Genomic DNA, 22,069 nt, shown 5'->3' on the forward strand with positions numbered 1-22,069 from the left:
TCCCATTCTCTCAGTTCCTTCACCTCCGTCGCATCTGTTCTGATGATGCTACCTTCAAAAACAGTTCCTCTGACATGTCCTCCTTCTTCCTTAACCGAGTTTTCCACCCACGGTAGTTGACAGGGCCCTCAACCGTGTCCGGCCCATCTCCCGCGCATCTACCCTCACGCCTTCTCCTCCCTCCCAGAAACATCATAGGGTCCCCCTTGTCCTCACTTATGACCCCACCAGCCTCCGCATTCAAAGGATCATCCTCCGCCATTTCCGCCAACTCCATCTTGATGCCACCACCAAACACATCTTCCCTTCACCCCCCCGGCGGCATTCCATAGGGATTGTTCCCTCCGGGACACCCTGGTCCGCTCCTCAATCACCCCCTACTCCTCAACCCCCACCTACGGCACCTCCCCATGCAAACGCAAAATATGCAACACCTGCCCCTTCACTTCCTCTATCCTCACCGTCCAAGGGCCCAAACACTCCTTTCAAGTGAAGCAGCATTTCACTTGCATTTCCCTCAACTTAGTCTACTGCATTCGTTGCTCCCAATGCGGTTTCCTCTACATTAGAGAGACCAAACGCAGACTGAGTGACCTCTTTGCAGAACACCTTCGGTTTGTTCGCAAGAATGACCCAGACCTCCCTGTCGCTTGCCATTTTAACACCCCACCTTGCTCTCTTGCCCACATGTCTGTCCTTGGCTTGCTGCATTGTTCCAGTGAAGCTCAACGCAAACTGGAGGAACAGCACCTCATCTTCCAACTAGGCACTTTACAGCCTTCCGGACTGAACATTGAGTTCAACAACTTTAGATCTTGAACTCCCTCCTCCATACCCACCCCCTTTCTGTTTCTTCCCCCTCCCTTTTGTTTTTTCCAATAATTTATATAGATTTTATTTTTCCCACCTATTTCCATTATTTTTAAATGTATTCCATCCATAGTTTATTTCACCCCACCCCCACTAGAGCTACCTTGCTTGTCCTGCTCTCCAATCTTAATTAGCACATTCTTTTAGATAATATCACCCCCTTCAACACCTCTTTGTTCTTTTGTCTGTGACATCTTTTGGTCATCTCCTCCTATCACTGCTTGCTTGTCCCAACAACCCCTACCCCCCCTTCTCCACCCCCCACCCCCCAAACCAGCTTATATTTCACCCGGTAGGGTGAGTCATGAGGACTCGAAATGTCAACTTTGCTCTTCTCCGCCGATGCTGCCAGACCTGCTGAGTTTTTCCAGGTATTTCTGCTTTTCTTTTATACTCAATACCCCTGCCGATGAAGGCAAGCATGCCATATGCCTTCCTGACTACCGCATTGCCACTTTCAGTGACCTGTGGACCTGTACACCCAGATCCCTCTGCCCGTCAATGCACTTAAGGGTTCTGCCATTTACTGTACAATTCCTGCCTGTATTAGACCTTCCAAAATGCATTACCTCGCATTTGTCCGGATTAAACTCCATCTGCCATTTCACTGCCCAAGTCTCCACCCGATCTATATCCCGTTGTATCCTTTGACAATCCTCTTCACTATCTGCAACTCCTCCAACCTTAGTGTCATCTGCAACTTACTAATTAGCCCAGTTACATTTTCTTCCAAATCATTATCTATACTACAAACAGCAAAGGTCCCAGCACTGATCCCTGCGGAACACCACTATTCACTGCTCTCCATTCAGAAAAGCACCCTTCCATTGCTACTCTCTGTCTTCTATGACCAAGCCAATTCTGTATCCATCTTGCCAGCTCACCTCTGATCCCATGCGACTTTACCTTCTGTACCAGTCTGCCATGAGGGACCTTGTCAAAGGCCATACTGAAATCCATGTATATAACATCCACTGCCCTTCCATCGTCGATCATCTTTGTCACTTCGTCGAAAAACTCGATCAAGTTAGTGAGACACAACCTCCCCTTCACAAAACCATGCTGCCTCTCACTAATACGCCCATTTGCTTCCAAATGGTAGTAAATCCTGTCACGAAGAATCTTCTACAATAATTTCCCTACCACTGACATAATGCTCACCAGCCTGTAATTTCCTGGATTATCCCTGCTACCCTTCTTAAACAATGGAACAACATTGGCCATTCTCCAATCCTCTGGGACCTCACCCATAGCCAGTGAGGATACAAAGATTTCTGTCAAGACCCCAGCAATCTCCTCCCTTACCTCCCTCAGTACTCTGGGGTAGATCCTATCTGGCCCTGGGGACTTATCCACCTTAATATTCTTCAAGACGCCTAACACCTCTTTTTTGATCTCAACATGATCCAGGCTATCTACATACTCTTCCCCAGACAAATCGACAAAGTCCTTCTCTTTGGTGAATACTGCTGAGAAGTATTCATTTAGTATCTCTCCCATTTCTTCTGGCTCCACACACAGATTCCCACCTCTGTCCCTGAGTGGGCCTACCCTCTCCCTGGCTACCCTCTTGCTTTTTACATATGTATAAAAGGCCTTGGGATTTTCCTTAATCCTGGTTGCCAGTGACTTTTCATGACCGTTTTAGCTCTCCTGACTCCTTGCTTAAGTTTCTTCCTACTTTCTTTATATTCTCTACGGGCTTCATCTGTTCCCAGTCTTCTAGCCCTTACAAATGCTTCCCTTTTCTTTTTAATTAATCTCACAATATCCTTCATTATCCAAGGTTCCTGAAGCTTGCCATGCTTATACTTCATCCTAGCAGGAACATGCCGGTCCTGAATTCTTATCAACTGACGTTTGAAAGCCCCCCACATGTCAGTTATTGATTTGCCCTCAAACATCCGCCTCCAGTGTAGATTCCTCAGTTCCTGCCTAATATTGTTATAATTAGCCTTCCCCCAATTAAGCACCTTAACCCGAGGACTCCTGTTATCCTTATCCACCAGTACCTTGAAACTTACTGAATTATGGTCACTTTTCCCGAAATTCTCCCCTACTGAAATTTTGACCACCTGGCCGGGTTCATTCCCTAATACTAGGTCCAGTATTGCCCCTTCCCTAGTTGGACTATCTACATATTGTCTCAGGAAGCCCTCCTGGATGCACCTTACAAATTCTGCACCATCCAAACCCCTAGCACTAAGTGATTCCCAGTCAATATAGAGAAAGTTAAAATCACCGACCACAACAACCCTATTGCTTTTACATCTTTCCAAAATCTGCCTACATAATTGTTCCTCAATCTCCCACCGGCAATTGGGAGGCCTATAGTAAACCCCCAACATTGTGACTGCACCCTTCCTATTCCGGAGCTCTACCCATATTGCCTCGCTGCATGAGCCCACCGAGGTGTCCTCCTGTCGTACAGCTGTGATATTCCCCTTAACCAGCAGTCCAACTCCCTCCACCTCTTCTACATCCCTCTCTATCCTGCCTGAAACATCTAAATCCTGGAAAGTTTATCTGCCAATCCTGTCCCTCCTTCAACCAAGTCTCTGTAATAGCAATAACATCATAGTCCCAAGTACTAATCCAAGCTCTAAGCTTATCTGCCTTGCCTGTTATACTTCTCGCACTGAAACAAATGCATTTCAGACCCCCAATCCCACTGTGTTCAGTAATTTCTCCCTGCCTGCCCTTCCTCTTAGTCCTACTGGCCATATCCACTGGTTCCCAGTCATTTATTTCACCTGCTGACCTATTGCTCTGGTTCCCACCCCCCTGCCATACTAGTTTAAACCCTCCCGAGTGACACTAGCGAACCTCGCAGCCAGGATATTGGTGCCCCTCCAGTTTAGATGCAACCCGTCCTTCTTGTACAGGGCCCACCTGCCCCGGAAGAGATCCCACTGATCCAGATATCGGAAACCCTACACCATCTTTTCAGCCACGTGTTCAGCTGCACTATCTTCCTATTTCTAGCCTCACTGGCACGTGGCACAGGGAGTAATCCTGAGATTACAACCCTGGAGGTCCTGTTTTTTAACTTTCTGCCTCACTCCCTGAACTCCCACTGCAGGACCTCGTCACTCTTCCTGCCTATGTCATTCGTACCAATGTGTACCACGACCTCTGGCTGTTCTCCCTTCCCCTTCAGAATGTCCCGTACCCAATCAGAGAGACCCTGGACCCTGGCACCAGGGAGGCAACATACCATCCTGCTGTCTCTTTCGCGACCACAGAAGCGCCTATCTGAGCCCCTGACTATAGAGTCCCCTATGACAATTGCTCTTTTGTGCTTTGTCCCCCCCTGCTGAACAACAGAGACAGCTGTGGTGCCACTGCTCTGGCTACTGCTGTTATTTTCCCCTGATGGGCCATCCCCCCCAACAGTATCCAAAATGGTATACCTGTTAGAGAGGGGGACATAAATGGTTAAGTGGTAATTTAATTGAGGTTTTTAGGATTTTGAACAGAATTGGTAGGGTAGATAGAGAATTTTCTTTTCCCACTGGTGGAAAGTCTAGGACAAGAGAACAGAACCTTCAAACCAGAGCTTGGCCATTGAGGAGGGAAGTTAAAAAACATTTGTTCGTTCAAAATGTGGTAGGAGTGTGGAGCTCTCCCCAACAAAAAATAATACATGCTAGCACAATTAATAATTTTAAATTTTAAACTGATAGATCTTTGCTAACCAATGTTATAAAGGGATATGGAGCCAAGGCAAATGGATATAGTTATGAGACAAATCAGCCATGATCTCATTGAATAGCACCATGGGAATGCCATCGCTTGCAATTCTCTTTCCAGTCACACACCTTTCTGACTTCAACATATTTCACCATCCGTTCATCTTCATTGGGTCAACACTCTGGAATTCCCTAGCTAACAGCAAGTTGGGTCCACCATCGCCACTAGAGCTGTGATGATTCAAGGAGAAGGTCCATCACCACCTTTTCAGGGCAACTCATGATGCACAATGTGGCATTGTCAGCAATGCCCACATCTCAATAACAAACAATATTTAAAAATACATATTCATTCATTCATACTCAAAATTAGAGCCTAGGCCACTCAGGAGCAGTTAGGAAACACTGTTCCAGGGCTGTAGCAGGGATCTGGAACTTTCTACCCCCAATACCATGGACACTAGGGCAATTGGGGCTTTCAAGATTTAGATACATAGATTTTTGTTAGGTAAGGGAATCAAAGGATATGGAGCAAAGTAGGCTCATGGAGTAAAAATAGATGAGCCATGAAATAAGTGAATAGTAAAGCAGACTTGAGAAGCTGAATGGCCTACTCCTGTTCCTATGTTCTTCATTAGAATTATCACAACTGGAAGGTTTGCCCAAACACCGAAGCAAACAGTTTTCTAAGAGATGGGAGGAACGTGTGGAGTGATTATAACCTTAGGAGAAAGTTGCAATATAATGGCTTCTTACAGCACAGAAATAATACTCTGAACCTGATAACAACTGTAGGGCAGCACTGGCTCTGCCAACTTTAGTGGCACAACTCAATTATTTTTCCCCCTGATTCCTTTGCAGCCAGCCAGATTTGAGAGGCCAGGAGGGACTGAGGGTGGGGGTGGGAAAAAGGGGAAGAACTTCTGGTCCTGGAGTGCTGAGTTACCCCATCCAGCCATTCTTGCTTCTCTTCAGCTGTTGGGTTTCCTTAGACCTTGGAAACATGGCTGGCCAGCCAGCCTAAAATTTTAAAATGATGGTAAAATGTAGAGCTCACTTCACAGAACTGGAACTCATAACAGATGGTATTAGTATTTCATTTCCTTTTGTCATTATTAATTCCTATGGGGATTTTCCTCTTTCATTCACGGGATTCAAGGTGATACACTTTAGGTCTATTTTATCCAACCAAAGTTTTAAGATTTTGATAAATTTGAAATCTAGTGCAAACTGTGCATCTTAGTAGAAGCTGAGTTCATTTTCAGTTGAATTAGTTGATGAGGTCGCTCTTAGAGGCAGCTACATTGGCCGGACACCTGAACATTTCTTTCCCAAGGCTCTCTCCAGGGATATTGAAAGATCCCTCGCAAAGGAAAATTCAGTAAATTGCTCTGATGTTGATTGAAGAAATATTAATCCATCTGTTTGTTGTTTGTCTTTTCACCATTTTTGCTCATATGACGGATATTCATTTTCAGCTTCATCTTGATAAGATGATGAGAGTGCTTTTGCTTCAACTTCCTGTCATGTTCACAATCAACACAAGTTCATTTTTAAAGATCTCTTCTGCTTCACCTTGTCCCAAGGGTGGTCCTTTATTAAAGACCTTGAAGGTCTTTAATATTTCTTGTTCATAAGTTCCTAAAATGAATAAATAAAAAAGAAAGAACTTGAAGTTATATAGTGCTTTCCACATCCTCAGGGCACTGTGCAGTGCTTCATAGCCAATGAATTACCTGAATAGTGTAGTTACAGTTGCTAACACAGTGGCTAATTTGCACACAGCAAGATCCCAGAAACAGCAACAAGGTTATATCACCGGATAATTTGTTTTGGTGATGTTGGATGAGGATTAAATATTGGCCAAGACACTAGAAGGGCATTCCTGCGCTTCTTCCAATAATGCCTTAGGAACTTCAACATTGAACTGATAGAGCACATGGGACCTCAGTTTAGCATCTCATTCAGAAGACATCCTTCAAACAGTGCTGTAATGTAGTGTCCGCCAAGACTACATGCTGAAATCTCTGATTAAGCCTCGACCTGGTACTCTCTAGCTCTTACACAACAGTACTACCACTGAGGCAAGGCTAAATAATGGTATAGTGTCCAAAGCATAAATATCATTTATAAAAATACGATAGATAAATCTCATTTTCTGCTGCAGTTATATCAGTTCTCCAGCTGATGGAACATTGTTACTTAAAGGTGTTAGTTAATTCAGCAAAAATATTACTTGATTTTCAGAAAACTAAAACGGAATGTTTTTGAAAGACAGATCCAATGATTTGCTTCAAGCGGTTTGCTCATTCTTGCTGGCTTTTCATTCGCTCCTAAATTTCTCATCATAGATTTGCTCTGCAATGTGGAGCATTTGCTCAGTGAGGGGAGTAAGAATTAAATAAATTGTAAATAATCTTTCTATGAAGAAACAAAGCAGAACTGAAGAAAATACTTAGGGAGGTCCAAGTCATTCCATGTGTGCTGATCTTATTCCTAACTTGAGATGGGAAAAGGTTGGTTAGAAGTCGCTAACACTAATTTATTACGAGCACAACATGATGCAAAACAGATGTTTCTAAATCATCTGCATATTTTACTGAGCTTTCCACTTCTGTTGCATTGAAGCAGCAGCCAGACTTATGACTTTTGATAAGCAATTCGCTGAGATATATTTAAAAACAATTATTCTCAATTTTTCCCCACCATCACGTTGTAAATACTATTGTCTTTATTCATATGTTTGCGTTTTATACTTTAAAGGGAACTTGCCACCTCTTTATCAAGGTTGAACAAATATACATTTTCTTTCGCAAAACATTTTCATCCTTGTTAAGGGTATTATTTCAGGACTGGTTGAGTTATTATTTGTTCAATGTCACATTTCAAATTATTCAGGTCGGCTGGAAGATCCTATTAATACTTAGACTGTAATTGCAATTAATTTTAATTATTGCTGAATTAACACAGTGCTGTATGATCTACTTCAATTATACTTTACGTCTGTCTTTTGTCTTGCACAGCAGTAGAGAAACATGTACATAAGGGAGAGGGAATGTACTGCTGAGTGAAAGTATATAGGTTTATCATTGTGATTCCTCATGAGTGAAGTCAAGATTACCATCAATCCAACGCACTACTTTATAAGTACTAATTTAGCTTAATGCCCTTGTCTTAAATTTCCAGGTCCCATGGACCTGATGCTGTGTTTCTCAGTGATGGCCAGTGCAACAGAATGGCAGAGCTGACTCAGTCGCAGATGCTACATATTGCCATGCAGATAGCAGCAGGGATGGTGTATCTGGCATCTCAACACTTTGTTCATCGGGACCTGGCTACTCGGAACTGCCTGGTGGGAGAAAATTTGCTGGTGAAGATTGGTGATTTTGGCATGTCCAGAGATGTGTACAGCACAGACTACTATAGGGTAAGTGTAAGTTATCATTTAACTACAATATTACAATTATTCTTTAATTTGTGAAACAAAGTAATAAACTAATGGGTTAGTTATAGTAAATGTTCTACTACAGTAAATCACCATTATAACTCATTAAAGAAACTCTTACTGTAGCAATGGCTATATCTGCAACATGCTAGAAATAGCCGAGTGGGAATCCAGAACAAGATGGTATAACCTTACAATTACAGCTAGGCCATTAAGGAATGATATCGGGAAGCACTTCTTTATAGAATAATAGAACAGTTACATCATAGAAGAAGGCCATTCAGCCTGTATGTCTGTGCTGGCTCTCTGTAAGAGCAATTCAACCAGTCTCAAGCCACCATCTTTTCCCCTACTACAACAATTTTCTTTTACACAAAGGATGATGGAAATCTGGAACTCTTTCCCCTAAAATACTGTTGAGGCTAGACTAATTAAAAATGTCAAAACTGAGATTGATATGTTTTTGTTAAGCAAAAGTATTAAGGGTTGTGGAACCATGGTGGGCAGATGAAGTTAAGATACATATCAGCTATGACCTAGTCAAATGGTAGAACAGGGAGCTTAAGGAGCTTAATGTTCATTTTAACTAACAATGTTCTTGTGTTCCTAACATGCTCGAGCTTGCTACATACATCAAAGTCACCCATTGCCAACAGACAAGCTGTCCTATACAGCTTGTGTGACATCAACACAACCAGCCTGACACAATTGCCATGTTACTTGTGAATAATTTCCTTTCAGCCATTGCACTCCTGACATGCTGACTGGCACATTTACGTTCATGAAATCTGAATTTGAATGTTGAACTGAAATATGGAATTTTTTTTTAGATTGCAGTTTATAACTCCTGCTACACCCATTTAAAAAAAAACTATAGCTACTTTTAACCATCCAAACATCTATCTGGATCTGAATAGAACAAAATAAGGCACATTGAAAACACCTGTGTTGAATTAAGATAAGTTCAACCGGGATGTTTTTCAAATTTAAGTTGATGTTTGCTGATTGATGCATGGGATTCCTTTTATATGTTCTTAGATAGGATTTAGTGGTGGAACACCCACCCTGAATCAAAAAGAGGATATTCTGCCACATTACTTCAAAGCTGTCCTTCAGGCTTAACTCTGAAAGATTCTGGATTTTGAGCAGTAATCTCCTATACTTTTGTTGCTGTGTAACATTACATTAGGAACAGGATTCAGCATTGTTCATTTTAACTAACAAATGTGATTAGAATAAAACAATTAAACAGAATGAAAATAAATTGAAAATGCCATATAAATATAGCACCTGTGAAGAATAAAGACAGGCTCAAGGAACCAAATGGCCTACTCCTACTTCACATGTTCACATTTGGGAATGACCCTTTTACCATAGCACAGTCATTGAAGTAGGTATTCCCATTTCTGTACTTAAATAGCAAGAACAATAATTTATATTTATACCCAGTCTTTAACATACTAAAACATCTCAAGGTGCTTCAGAAGGGTGTTGCAAAGCAAAATTAGACACCAAGCCACATAAAGCAATGTTAGGGCAAATGATCAAATGCTTGGTCAGTGAGCTAGGAGCATCTTAAAGGACGAAAGAGGGGAGAGAGGCAAAGAGGTTTAGGGCGTGTATTCCAGAGCTTAGGGCCTGAGCAGCTAAAGACACGACCACCAATGGTTAAGCAATTAAAATTGGGGATGTTCAAAAGGCCAGAATTAGAGGAGCGCAGATATCTCGAAGGGTTGTGGGGCTGCAGGAGATTACAGAGATAGGGTTCCACAATAATATTGGTCAGTTGTGAAGACTAAGATACAGATTAAACCAGTGTAGAATGATGGTATAGAAACTTCTCATGATCAAGAAGATCTTTTGCACACCATACCAAATCAGTAAATAACTAGGTGCACATTTGGTCATATAGTTATGACGCAAATTCTTCATCTAGACAAGCACATTGTAGAACCTGTTGAGAGTCATTTTTTATTCTGTGCTCCAGGCTGTGAGCCTCATCTGTTAGTAGCTTATATAAAAAACTTGATTTCCTAATATTGCACCCCACCCTGCTGTCAACAGCAAGTTCTTATTTTCTTTTCCCTACAATAAATTGTCTCCTAAACAGAACCCCTATTGAGCCAACTCATTCAATCTGGTTGTAGAAGGACCCTGGCTGTGTTTTCTGATTGCAGTATAATTTAGATCTAAAGGATAAGGAGCTTGTGGTATTGAATGCCTCTATGTTACGCACAAAAAATTCTCACTAATCATTAACCTTCAGCTGGCGTTTAAGTGTTAGAGTTTGGCCTTAACAATGCATCAATATGGCACTCAGGCATTTAGGCATGACTGCATGCTTCTGGAGGGCTTATCAGGCTATAAATATACTCACAAGCATTAGCTGTTGAAGGTCTGAAATGTCTGGAGCTGGACTTCATTCCAGAAATATAGCTGAGCAGGGTTCTAGGCACCAAGTCTTCTGTAGCCCTGACCAAATCCCATAGTGGGGCAGACACAGGAAGTACAAACCACTTCCAATGAATTTTGTAGTGGTTAAACTAAAGAGACAAAAATTTGGTGCAATCAGATCCTGCTCTAAATCTCAGTCCACCCACCCCATGTGCATTGCCACTGTGTCCCTTGCTCCCCAGGGCCAGGAATTTCAGGGCCTCTGTGTTTAGAAAGCTTTTTTTATTATGAAGAAGTGCAGTGATGATGTAATACTGTTTTATTACGGTAGAAATGTTCCACGGGGACACTCCTACTCATTTGCTTCAGTGGAAGAGCAACAGAAACCCTGGAAAAGCAGCTTAAAATGGAAATTCATTGCCATTAAATCTAAAACAAGTGTACCATTGTAATGAAAGCACCTTAACATTGTTATGCCTTCTGGTTCCCAGCATGTTCAAAGTAGTCACACTTTACATTCAAAAATGCTGAAACTTCTTGAAGTGTCTTTCTTGCATCTCTCTCTGTGGCTGGTGGGCTATTACATTGTTACACAGTGCATTACTGCAGTGTGACAGTGAATGTAGCACCCCAGGATATATATTCATAGAACAATTAGTTCCTAGCTCTTTGCAAATAATATAACATAACATTCCTCTTTCTGTAAAAAAATATATAGTGCCTTTATATCAATATAACTTTTTTTTATGGGATGTGGGCATTTTTATGGGATTTACATGGAATGTGGGTATTGCTGGCTAGGCCAGCATTTGTTGCCCGTCCTTAATTGCCCTTGAGAAAGTGGTGGTGAGCCACATTTTTGAACCGCTGCAGTCCATGTGGTATAGGTACACCCAAGTGCTGTTAGGAAGGGAGTTTCACAATTTTGACTAGCGATGCTGAAGGGACACCAACTCAAGGTGATATGTGGCTTGGAGGGGAAATTGCAGGTAATGGTGTTCCCATGTATCTGCTGCCCTTGTCCTTCTAAGTGGTAGAGGTTGTGGGTTTGGAAGGTGCTGTCGAAGGGACCTTGGTGAGTTGCTGCATATCATCTTGTGGATTGTACACACTGCTGCCACTGTGCATCGGTCGTGGAGGGAGTAATTGTCTAAGGTGTGGGTAAAAGGGGTGCCAATCAAGTAGACTGCTTTGTCCTGGATGGTGTTGAGCTTCCTGAGTGTTGTTGGAGCTGTACTCATCTGGGCAAGTGGAGAGTATTCCATCACACTCCTGACTTGTGCCTTTTAGATGGTGGACAGGCTTTGGGGAGTCAGAAAGTGAGTTACTCACTGCAGGATTCCTAGCCTCTGACCTGCTCTTGTAGCCACAGTATTTATATGGCTAGTCCAGTTCAGCTTCAGGGTATTCCATCACACTCCTGACTTGTGCCTTTTAGATTTTTGGACTGCCTTTGGGGAGTCAGGAGGTGAGTTACTCATGACAGAATTCCCAACCTCTGACCTGCTCTTGTAGCTACAGTATTTATATGGCAGATCCAGTTCAGTTTCTGGTCAATGGTAACCCCCAGGATGTTGATGGTGGGGGATTCAGTGATGGCATGCCATTGAGTGTCAATGGAGATGATTGGATTCTCTCTTGTTAGAGATAGTCATTGCTTGGCACTTGTTTGGTGCAAATGTTACTTGCCACTTATCAGCCCAAGCTTGAATGTTGCCCAGGTCTTTCTGCATATATGGAAACTGGCTCCTTCAGTATCTGAGGAGTTGCGAATGGTGCTGAACATCGTGCAATCATCAGTGAACATCCCCACTTCTGACCTTATGATGGAAGGAAGGTCATTGATGAAGCAGCTGAAGATGGATGGGTCTAAAATACTACCCTGAGGAATTCCTGCAGCGACATCCTGGGACTGAGATGATTGACCTCGAACAACCACATCCATCTTCCTTTGTGTGGGGTATGACTGCAATCAGTGGAGAGTTTTGCCCCTGATTTCCCATTGACTTCAGTTTTGCCGGAGCTCTTTGATGCCACACTGCGTCAAATACTGCCTTGATATCAGGGGCAGTCACTCTCACCTCAACTCTTGAGTTCAGCTTTTTTGTCCATGTTTGGAACAAAGCTGTGATAAGGTTAGGAACTGAGTGGCTCTGGTGGAACCCGAATGAGCATCAATAAACAGATTCTTGCTATGTAAGTGCCTCTTGGTAGCATTGTCAACTTTTCACCATTTTGCTGATGATTGTGAGTAGACTGATGGGGCAATATTTTGCTGGGTTGGATTTGTACTGCTATTTGTGGACAGGACATACCTGGGCAATTTTCCACATTGTCGGATAGATGTTAGTGTTGTAGCTGTACTGGAACAACTTGCTTTGGGGTGTGGCTAATTCTGGAGCTGAAGTGTTCAGTACAGAATGTTGCCGGGGCTCCTAGTCCTTGCAGTATCCAGTGCCTTCAGTCGTTTCCTGATATCATGTTGAGTGAATGGAATTGGCTGAAGACTGGCATCTGTGATGCTGGGGACCTCAGGAAGAGGCCAAGATGGATCATCCATTTGGCATTTCTGGCTGAAGATGGTTGCAAATGCTTTAGCTTTGTCTTTTGTATGGATGTGCTGGGCTCCCTCATCATTAAAGATATTTGTGCAGCCTCCTCCTCTGGTTCGTTGTATAATTGTCCACCACCATTCACGATTGGATGTGGCAGGACTGTGGAGCTTTGATCTGATCCTTTGGTTTGGGATCACTTAGATCTGTCTATTGCACACTGCTCCTGCTGTTTAGCATGCAAGTAGTCCTGTGTTGTAGTTTCACTTGGTTGACACCTCATTTTTAGGTAAGCCAGGTTCTACTACTGGCATGATCTCCTGCACTTTTTATCAAACTAGAGTTGATTCCCCAGCTTGATGGTGACGGTAGAGTGGGGGATACGCCAGGCCATGAGCTCACAGATTGTGGCTGAGTACAATTCTGCTGCTGCTGATGGACCTCAGTGCCTCAAGGATACCCAGTTTTGAGTTGCTAGATGTGTTCCAAATCTATCACAAATCTATCTAACTGTTCCAATTAACTTTTTTTTTAAACTAAAGAAGATTAACAATCAACTTTTATAAATAAACTGAACATCTTAAGAGTCTTTTATAGCTTATTTTCTTTACCAAAAATATTATTCACTGTATCTCTTAGGTGGTAGGACCTTGTGCCCCGATCTTGTAGATTTGACATTCATCGCTCTCAGTGGTAAATTGGCATGCTGCACAGGTGATGTTGTGTGTGTTGCTCTTCGTGTAGAAGGTATGTTTGATGTTGCTAATGTTGTGTCACTTGCTGATGATGTTTTATGATGTTGCACTGCGTGTTGGTGATGCGGCTGATGTTGTCTCACTGATTAATGATGTTGCTGGTGTTGTTGATGACCTTTTCTGCTTTTCCAGCTCAAGTATAGGTCAAATATGGACTCTGCTCCTTCTCATTTGTTTACCAGTTTCAGTCTCAATGATATATAATCTGGAGTCCCATCTTCGCCAACAACTTTTGCTGGGTTCCAGATTTTCATTATTAGATCCCATACATGTACAGTTTGTCCTTTTGACAATCCAGGCAGGATTTAGCATACTTGTTGAAGTGTTGACCTTCATCTACCTCTGCATCAGTGAGTTGTTGTCTTACTTCCTTCTGGTCACTTGGTGGGAGTGTTTTGCTTGGCAGAGTAGTCTTATATTTTCTTCAATTCCACAGCTTTGTGGGAGGTTTCATGTCAGTTTTGAGAAGTGTAGATTGGAGTAACAAGAAGGCAAGGTTTGGGTCTTCCTTTGTCTCTCGGCACTTCACGAGGGTTCTCTTGACCATCTGGATGTGTTTTCTATAAACCTGTGTCCCCTTAGTTAATATGATTATGAGGTAATGATGTTTAATCCATACTCTTCAGTGAATTTCTTAATTCTCCGGAGGTGAATTGGGTTCCATTCCCACATATTATTCATTCAGGAATCCCTTGCTCAGTGAGAACTCGTACAGCTGAGATGATTGTTGTAGCTCTCAAATCTTTCACCTTCGGAATAAAAGGGAACTTTGAGTAGTGGTCTACAACTATGAGATACCATTCTTGATTGCATGTAAATAAATCAGCTCCTACAGTATGCCATGGTCTGAGTGATACTTTAGTAACTATCATTTCCTCTTTCTGCTGTGTATTTCTGTACTTCTGGCATACACTGCATGTGAACACTTTCAATGTCTTTGTAGATGCCTACCCAGTACACAGCTGACCTGGCTCTGAGCTTACAGTTCGCCATTCCCACGTGGCCTTCAGATATCTTCAGGAGAAGTTCTTCCTGCATAGTTTTGGGTATGATTATTCTGGGTCTGGCTGGCAGAACGCCATCTTCTTGTGAAATGTCATCTCTAGTAGACCAATACTGCTGTATAGCTGGCTGTGCTTGTTGTATCTTATCAAGCCAACCTTGGACTACTTGCTGAGAGAACATCTGTAACTCTTTGTCTTTGCTGGTTTCATTTCCAATGTGACTCAATTTTGTGATGTTATGTTCACTAGATGATGGACCTTTATACTTAGATCTTTTATTTCCTGGTTTACTGAGATAATCTGCAGCTCTACACAGCTTATCAACCCCAGGATAGCAGGACCATCTGTTTCAGTGACATAGAACATACAGGTAACATCTTTTCCTTTGTGTGTCCCTCTGATTTGGGTCGTTCCTGGATTTCGAATCTCAGTTCCACCGTATGCTGTTAGCATGATGTTGCTCAATTTCAGAACACGGTTCCTTGGCTATCCATTTACTTTGAGATTTTCAGGAAAGACCTTCTGGTAAAGTCCTAATGGGGTGATGGCATGCTGTGCTCCGATATCAAGCTTCAGCTTCAAATTTATGGTTTTTAGCTTTTGTCTCACCCTATTCTTAATCTGAATGGTTGCATGAATTTCTTTTCTCTGGCAACTGTCACATTCAGGAATTTCATGCAGCTCTTCCTATGCCTATTGTGTCCTCAAACTCATCATCATCATCCAGGGTACGGATGTTTTGGTTCTTTTTACCTCTCATTCACCCTGTTGCTTTGTCTCTGATAACTCGTTTACCATCTTCTTTGTTCTGCACATCTTTTCTCAGTGTTTTGCTCTTCACAAGCTCTGCAGTTTGATCCATATGTGGGACATTTCCTTCTCTCTGTGAACTCACGTAGTCATCCTCCGCTCTTGTGCATTTTACTCCCTGGCTGGAGCGCGTTCTTTTGCTGATGTTTTACTGCATCAGCCCTTTCTTTTTGAAAGATAGCCAGTTGGATAGTCAGGATTTTTATCTGACTATTCATGGCCTCATGTGCCCTGGCAGTGTCTACAGCCTGCGATATTGTGGAATTATACTTTCCAATTAAATCTTTTTGTACTTCAGGGTGTACAGAGCCCCAAATAAGCTGATCCACCAACTGTTGCAATTCCTGTAGAGATCGATAATGTTTAAAAAGGAATTCAAACTTTCAGTAATAGCTGATAAGGATGGCATATCAAGATTTCATGTTTTAAGATTTTTACCGCAACATTGCTGCAGGAGTTCCTCAGGGTGGTGTTCTAGGCTCAGCCATCATCAACTGCTTCAGAAATGGGGATGTTCGCTGATGATTGCACAATGTTCAGCACCATTCACGACTCCTCAGATACTGAAGCTGTCCATGTCCAAATGCAGTAAGACCTGGACAATGTCCAGGCTTGGGCTGACAAGTGGCAAGTAACATTTGCACCACTCAAGTGCCAGGCAAAGACCATCTCCAACAAGAGAATCTAACCATTGCCCCTTGACATTCAATGGCATTACCACCACTGAATCCCCCACTATCAACACCCTGGGGATTACCAATGATCAGAAACTGAACTGAACTAGCCATATAAGTATTGTGGCTACAAGAGCAGGTCAGAGGCTAGGAATCCTGCAGTGAGTAACTCACTTTCTGACTCCCCAAAGCCTGTCCACTATCTAAAAGGCACAAGTCAGGAGTATGATGGAATACTCTCTACTTGCCTGGATGAGTGCAGCTCCTACAACACTCAAGAAGCTTGACACTATCCTGAGTAAGCAACTGCTTGATTGACACCCCTTCCACAAATATTCACTGCCTCCACCACCGATGAACAGTGGCAGCAGTGTGTACCATCTATAAGATGCGCTGCAGAAACTCACCAAGGCTCCTTAGGCAGGATCTTCCAAACCCACAACTGCTACCATCTAGAAGGACAATGGCAGCAGATACATGGGAACACCACCACCTGGAAGTTCCCCTCCAAGTCACTCACCATCCTGACTTGGAAATATATCGCCGTTCCTTCACTTTCGCTGGATCAAAATCCTGGAACTCCCTCCCTAACAGCACTGTGGGTGTACTTACACCACATGAACTGCAATGGTTCAAGAAGGCAGCTCACCACCACCATCTCAAGGGCAATTAGGGATGGGTAATTAATGCTGGCCTAGCCAGAGACGCCAACACCCCGGAAATAATAATAACAAAACTAAAACACTATTAACTAAACACTATTTTTGTAGGAATACCATTTTGTTTTCACACGGTTCATTCAATTTTTTTCTCTCTTTCTGGCACTAATTTGGTTGTTTTTTTTCTCAATTAAATTCATAATTAAATTCATTTAAAATGTTTGGGTTTAGTCACAGACAACCACTGCCACCATGTTATGTCTCTTTAAAACTGCTGGAGCTTCATCGAGTGATTTTCTTGCACCACTCCATGGGGCTGTGGACTGATACATTGTTACTCAGCATTTGACTGCAGTGCAACAGTGAATGTGGCACTCCGGGATATATATATTCACATAATAATTAATTCTTTGCTCTTTACGAATAATATAACAATATCACAATATATCATTGCCTTACTTTAGTGGCAGGCCTGCAGGCAGAATATGGTGCTTCATATATCAGTAGTGTTTAAGGCTGTGTATCCAACTTAGCCTTCAATGTCTACAAATCTCTTGTTGGTTGTAGGTGCTGAGACATAATACATGAACTGAAGGGAGAAGGCTTGAATAGGTCCTAGAAGCAGATGTTAAAAATGAACTTACACCAGTCATATAGAATTATATCATAGCAAATGTTCACCTATATGCTATTTCAGCTATTACTTTGTTTAGATTGAATTTTCTTTTTTGACTTAACAGTATCATTTACATTACTTAATTTAACAGTGAATAGGAATTCCATCCAAACATGTCACCAATCTGACAAAACTAATTCACTGAGGAATTTCAATCTAGATAAATTTATTGACTCATATATAGTGTGATTGAATAAGCAGATCAATCACCTTCTGATCTGGTCAGTGTAGATGCTGTATATCTCATCAGTATGGATGTATGTGTAGAATGAGAGGAGGTAAACAACATTGGCCTTATTCTGCCAGAGGGACAGCAGTGAAGTGGATGCTGTTGACATCTGCTTTTGACCCCATCTGGGGTTGAAGGATGTCACCACATTTATCTACTAGCAGCAGTTGCATGCACTACTATGGGTGTATTTTAGATATCCAGCAAAGTGGGGGAGATGTAAAAATTCGTCCTGATGTTGTGGGTGTCTGTGGGTTACTGATGTAAGAGAGGGAGAGGAGGAATTGATTTGTCAAGTACATGATTAAGATCCAGTGCTTAAATTAATAGCATATTTTATTAATGCACAATAGCTTTCACCATGGGTTTATGAAACAAAGTGATGTTCTGTTGTCCATTAGTACACACTCCCCTCATCCATACCTTCAGAAATCAGCTGTAAGTCTCAATTAACTGTCTGAAACAGATCTGTAATTTATTTGCTCAGCCAGCAGTTTCATTCCAAGATTATTACAGATGTCTTTAATATAACACCTGAAACTACTTTCTGATGTAAACTCATTGTTTTGATTTCGATCTTAATCAAGAAAGCAATGTGTTCTGCAGTTCTTATATTCCCTAGGCTCAGGGTTCAGTTTTATCATCAAAATCGCTGGTTAGGTTCTTCTGGGGATGAGGTTTGCGGAGGTTTCTGCAAAAAAACAGCATGCAACAGATGGTTGTGAATGGAGATTTGTTTTTATTTCATTGCTCCTGGGTTGTCAGTATTGTTGGCAATGCTAGCATTTATTGCCCATATCTAGTTGCCCTTGAGAAAGTGGAAATGAGCTGTCTTCTACTTCAGGAGGGAGTTCCAGGAATTTGGCCCAGCAACTATGAAGGAACAGCAACATAGTTCCAAATCAGGATGGTGAGTAACTTGGAGGGGAGATTGCAGGTGGTGTGTTTCTAGGCATCTGCTGCCCTTGTCCTTCCAGGCTATAAACATTGAAATGTGCTGTCAGAGAAGCCTTAGCGAGTTGCTGCAGTGCATCTTGTAGGTGGTTTACACTGCTCCCATTGTGCATCAGTGGTGGAGGGAGTGATTGGTAGTGGATGGGGTGTTAATCAAGTGAGCTGCTTAGTCTTAAATAGTGTTGAACTTCTTAAGTGTTGTGGGAGCTGCACTCATTCAGGCAAGTGACTTGTGCCTTGTAGATGGTGGAAAGCCTTCAGGGAGTCAGGAGGTGAATTACTCACCACAGCCTCTGACCTGATCTTGTAGCTATAGTATTTATGTACCTGATCTAGTTAGGTTTCTAGTCAATGGTAATCCCCCAGGATATTGATTGTGGGGGATTCAGTGATGGCAATCCTGTTGAATGTCAAGGAATGGTGGTTAGAATCTCTGTTGATGGAGATGGTCATTATCTGATCCTTAAAAATGGAACTGAACACTCTGCAATCAGCAGTGAACATCCCAATTTCTCACCTTATAATTGAGGGAAGGTCATTGATGAAGCAGCTGAGGTTGGTTGGGCCTAGAACACTACCCTGAAGAACTTTTGCAGCAATGTCCAGAGCCTGAGACGATTGACCTCCAACAACCACAACCATCTTCCTTTGTGCTAGTTATGATTAAAACCAATGGAGAATGTTCCCCTTGATTCCTATTGACTTCCATTTTTCTCGGGCTTCTTGATGCTACACTTGGTCAAATGCTGCCTTGATGTCAAGAGCAGTGACTTTCACCTCACCTCTGGAATTTAGCTCTTTTGTCCATGTTTGAACCAAGTTTGCAATGAGCTCTGGATGTGAGTGATTCTGGTGGAACCCAAAACTGAGCAATAGTTAGTAGGTTATTGATGGGTTAATGTTGCTTCAAAGCAATGTCAACTGCACTTTCCATCACTTTGCTTATGATTGATAGTAGACTGATGGGGCAGTAATTGGCACTTTGCATTTGGCTGTTCTGGCTGAAGATGTTTACAATCTCTTCAGCCTTGTCTTTTACACTCACATGCTAGGCTCCATCGTCATTGAGGGAGCCGATGTTCATGGAGCCTCCTCCTCCCATCAGTTATTTAATTGACCACCACCATTCATAACTGGATGTGGCATGACTGCAGATATATCCATTGGTTTTGGGATCACTTAACTCTGTCTATCACATGCTGCTTCTGCTGTTTAGAATGCATGTAGCCTTATGTTGTAGCTTCACCGGGTTGGCACTTCATTTTTAGGGACATCTGTGCTATGCCTGGCATGCTCTCCTGCACTTTTCATTACACCAGGGTTAATTCTCTGACTTGATGCTAATAGTAAAATGAGGATTATTCCAGGCCATGACATTACAGATTGGGGTTGAATACAATTCTGTTGCTACTGATGCTCCACAACATCTCATGTATTTCCAGTTTTGAGCTACTAGATCTTTTGATCTGAATCAATCCCAATTAGCACAGTGGTTATGCCACAAAACACAATTGAGGGTATCCTCAATGTGAAGATGGGATTTCATTGCCACAAGGAATGTGTGGTGGTCATTCCTACATATACTGTCATGGACAGATGCATCTGTGATAGGTAGATCAGTAAGGCTGAGGTCAAAAACAAAAAACTACTGCGGATGCTGGAAATCCAAAACAAAAACAGAATTACCTGGAAAAACTCAGCAGGTCTGGCAGCATCGGCGGAGAAGAAAAGAGTTGACATTTCAAGTCCTCATGACCCTTCAGCAGGCTGAGGTCAAGTAGTTTATGCCCTCATGTTGTTTTTCTCACCACCTACTGCAGACCCAGACTGGCAACTATTGCCTTCAGGACACAGACAACTCAGTCAATAGTGGTGCTACTTAGCTGTGCTTGGTGATGGGCATTATAGTCCTCCACGCAGAATACATTCTGTGCTCCTGATACCATCAGTGCTTATTCCAACTGGTGTTCAACATGGAGGAGTACTGATTCATCAGTTGAGGGAGGGCAGAAGGTGGTAATCAGCAGGAGGTTTCCTTGTCCATGTTTGACTTGATGTCATGAGACTTCTTGGGGATCCAGAGACAATATTTAGAATTCCCAGGACAATTCCCTCCTGGTTATCTCAGACAGGAAAGGCGAATAAACCGGGTCGATAGAGAGCGAGAGAGAGTCAAACAAAAATTGTCATGGACATCGGGTCAAAGAAGGTTGCAATTATAACAGATGGCTTCGGGAGTTGCTAAACAATAAATTGAATAAAAAGCAAAGATGCCATTACTCCATGGTGCGTTCCTGCCATAACTGGTCTTCATGGAGCTTCAGAAAAGCACGCAAAAGCGGCTACAGCAACACTCATCACATGTACTACCAAAAGAAGGAGTGTCAAAGGAGTATTATCAGAATGTTCACACAATTCCCCAGCTTGAACTGGGATGCAACTGACCTAATATCCAAAGTCAAAATGTTTAAACAACATACAGAGTTATGACTTCTTGGTTCAGGTTTGCCTGAACCAGACAAGCAAGCCATAGAAAATCGCCTAGCAATTGGGAATGAAGGTCTACACAGGCTGAACACTTCAGGATTACCAGAAGAAGAGCTAAAGGATCCCCAAAAGGTATAGATTATGTTGAAAGACTGATTCAGAATCAGGTTAAACTTTTGTATTCATTGACTAGAGTTCTTGTCATTTTGACAACAGCCTACAGAAGCCATAGACCACTTTGTCAGCAGATGCAGAGAAAAGGGTATGTACTGTGATTTTTCAGACGCAAAGGCAGCAGACAGAACTGTTGAGCTGGTGATCACACCCACTCCTATGGAAGCATTCCGGAAAGATCTGCTAGACAAACCCAAAATGTATAGCATTGAAGAACTATTCAAGGATGGACATAAGTACAAAGGGATCCTCGAAGATCAACAAAGCTTACAGGTCCCAAGTACAACCCCAACTGTTGATGCACTCACTTGAACAGCCAAACCTAGCAAGACATGTGGAAAGTGTGGACTTCTGCATGTACCAAGGATATGCCCAGCTTTGCATCAGAAATGCAGGAAGGGCTCTTGGCAGCAGCAGTGCACATGAGCAAAATCTGATGTAGCTACAAATAGCTGTGCGGTGATCCAAACAGACCATACACAATGGGTACCTTCAAGCAATAAGAATGATCATCTGCTATCAAGCCAGAAATGTAAAATTAGGTGATTGTCAAACCAGAAAATGACAATAATGTGCACGACGAGATGAAGAGTGATGAACGCATGTTTCACACTATGATTTGGCGAAAACCATTGGCCAGTGCTCTACCAAGATTGTAATGTCTCTTCATAAAGCTTCAGGGTAATGACTGTGA

At 42.4% G+C, this 22,069-nt stretch overlaps 1 protein-coding gene across 1 annotated transcript in view; it reads left to right on the forward strand.

Annotated features, from left to right (window-relative positions):
* Positions 1–22,069, forward strand: part of ntrk2a (neurotrophic tyrosine kinase, receptor, type 2a) — a 240,298-nt gene that overhangs the window by 179,455 nt on the left and 38,774 nt on the right. The window contains exon 15 of the mRNA XM_078567962.1: positions 7,749–7,989. Within this exon, the coding sequence (XP_078424088.1) occupies positions 7,749–7,989 (241 nt within the window). The remainder of the gene's footprint in view (positions 1–7,748; positions 7,990–22,069) is intronic.

Source organism: Cetorhinus maximus, chromosome 2 (assembly GCF_964194155.1).
Source record: "Cetorhinus maximus chromosome 2, sCetMax3.hap1.1, whole genome shotgun sequence".
Taxonomy (NCBI): Eukaryota; Metazoa; Chordata; class Chondrichthyes; order Lamniformes; family Cetorhinidae; genus Cetorhinus; species Cetorhinus maximus.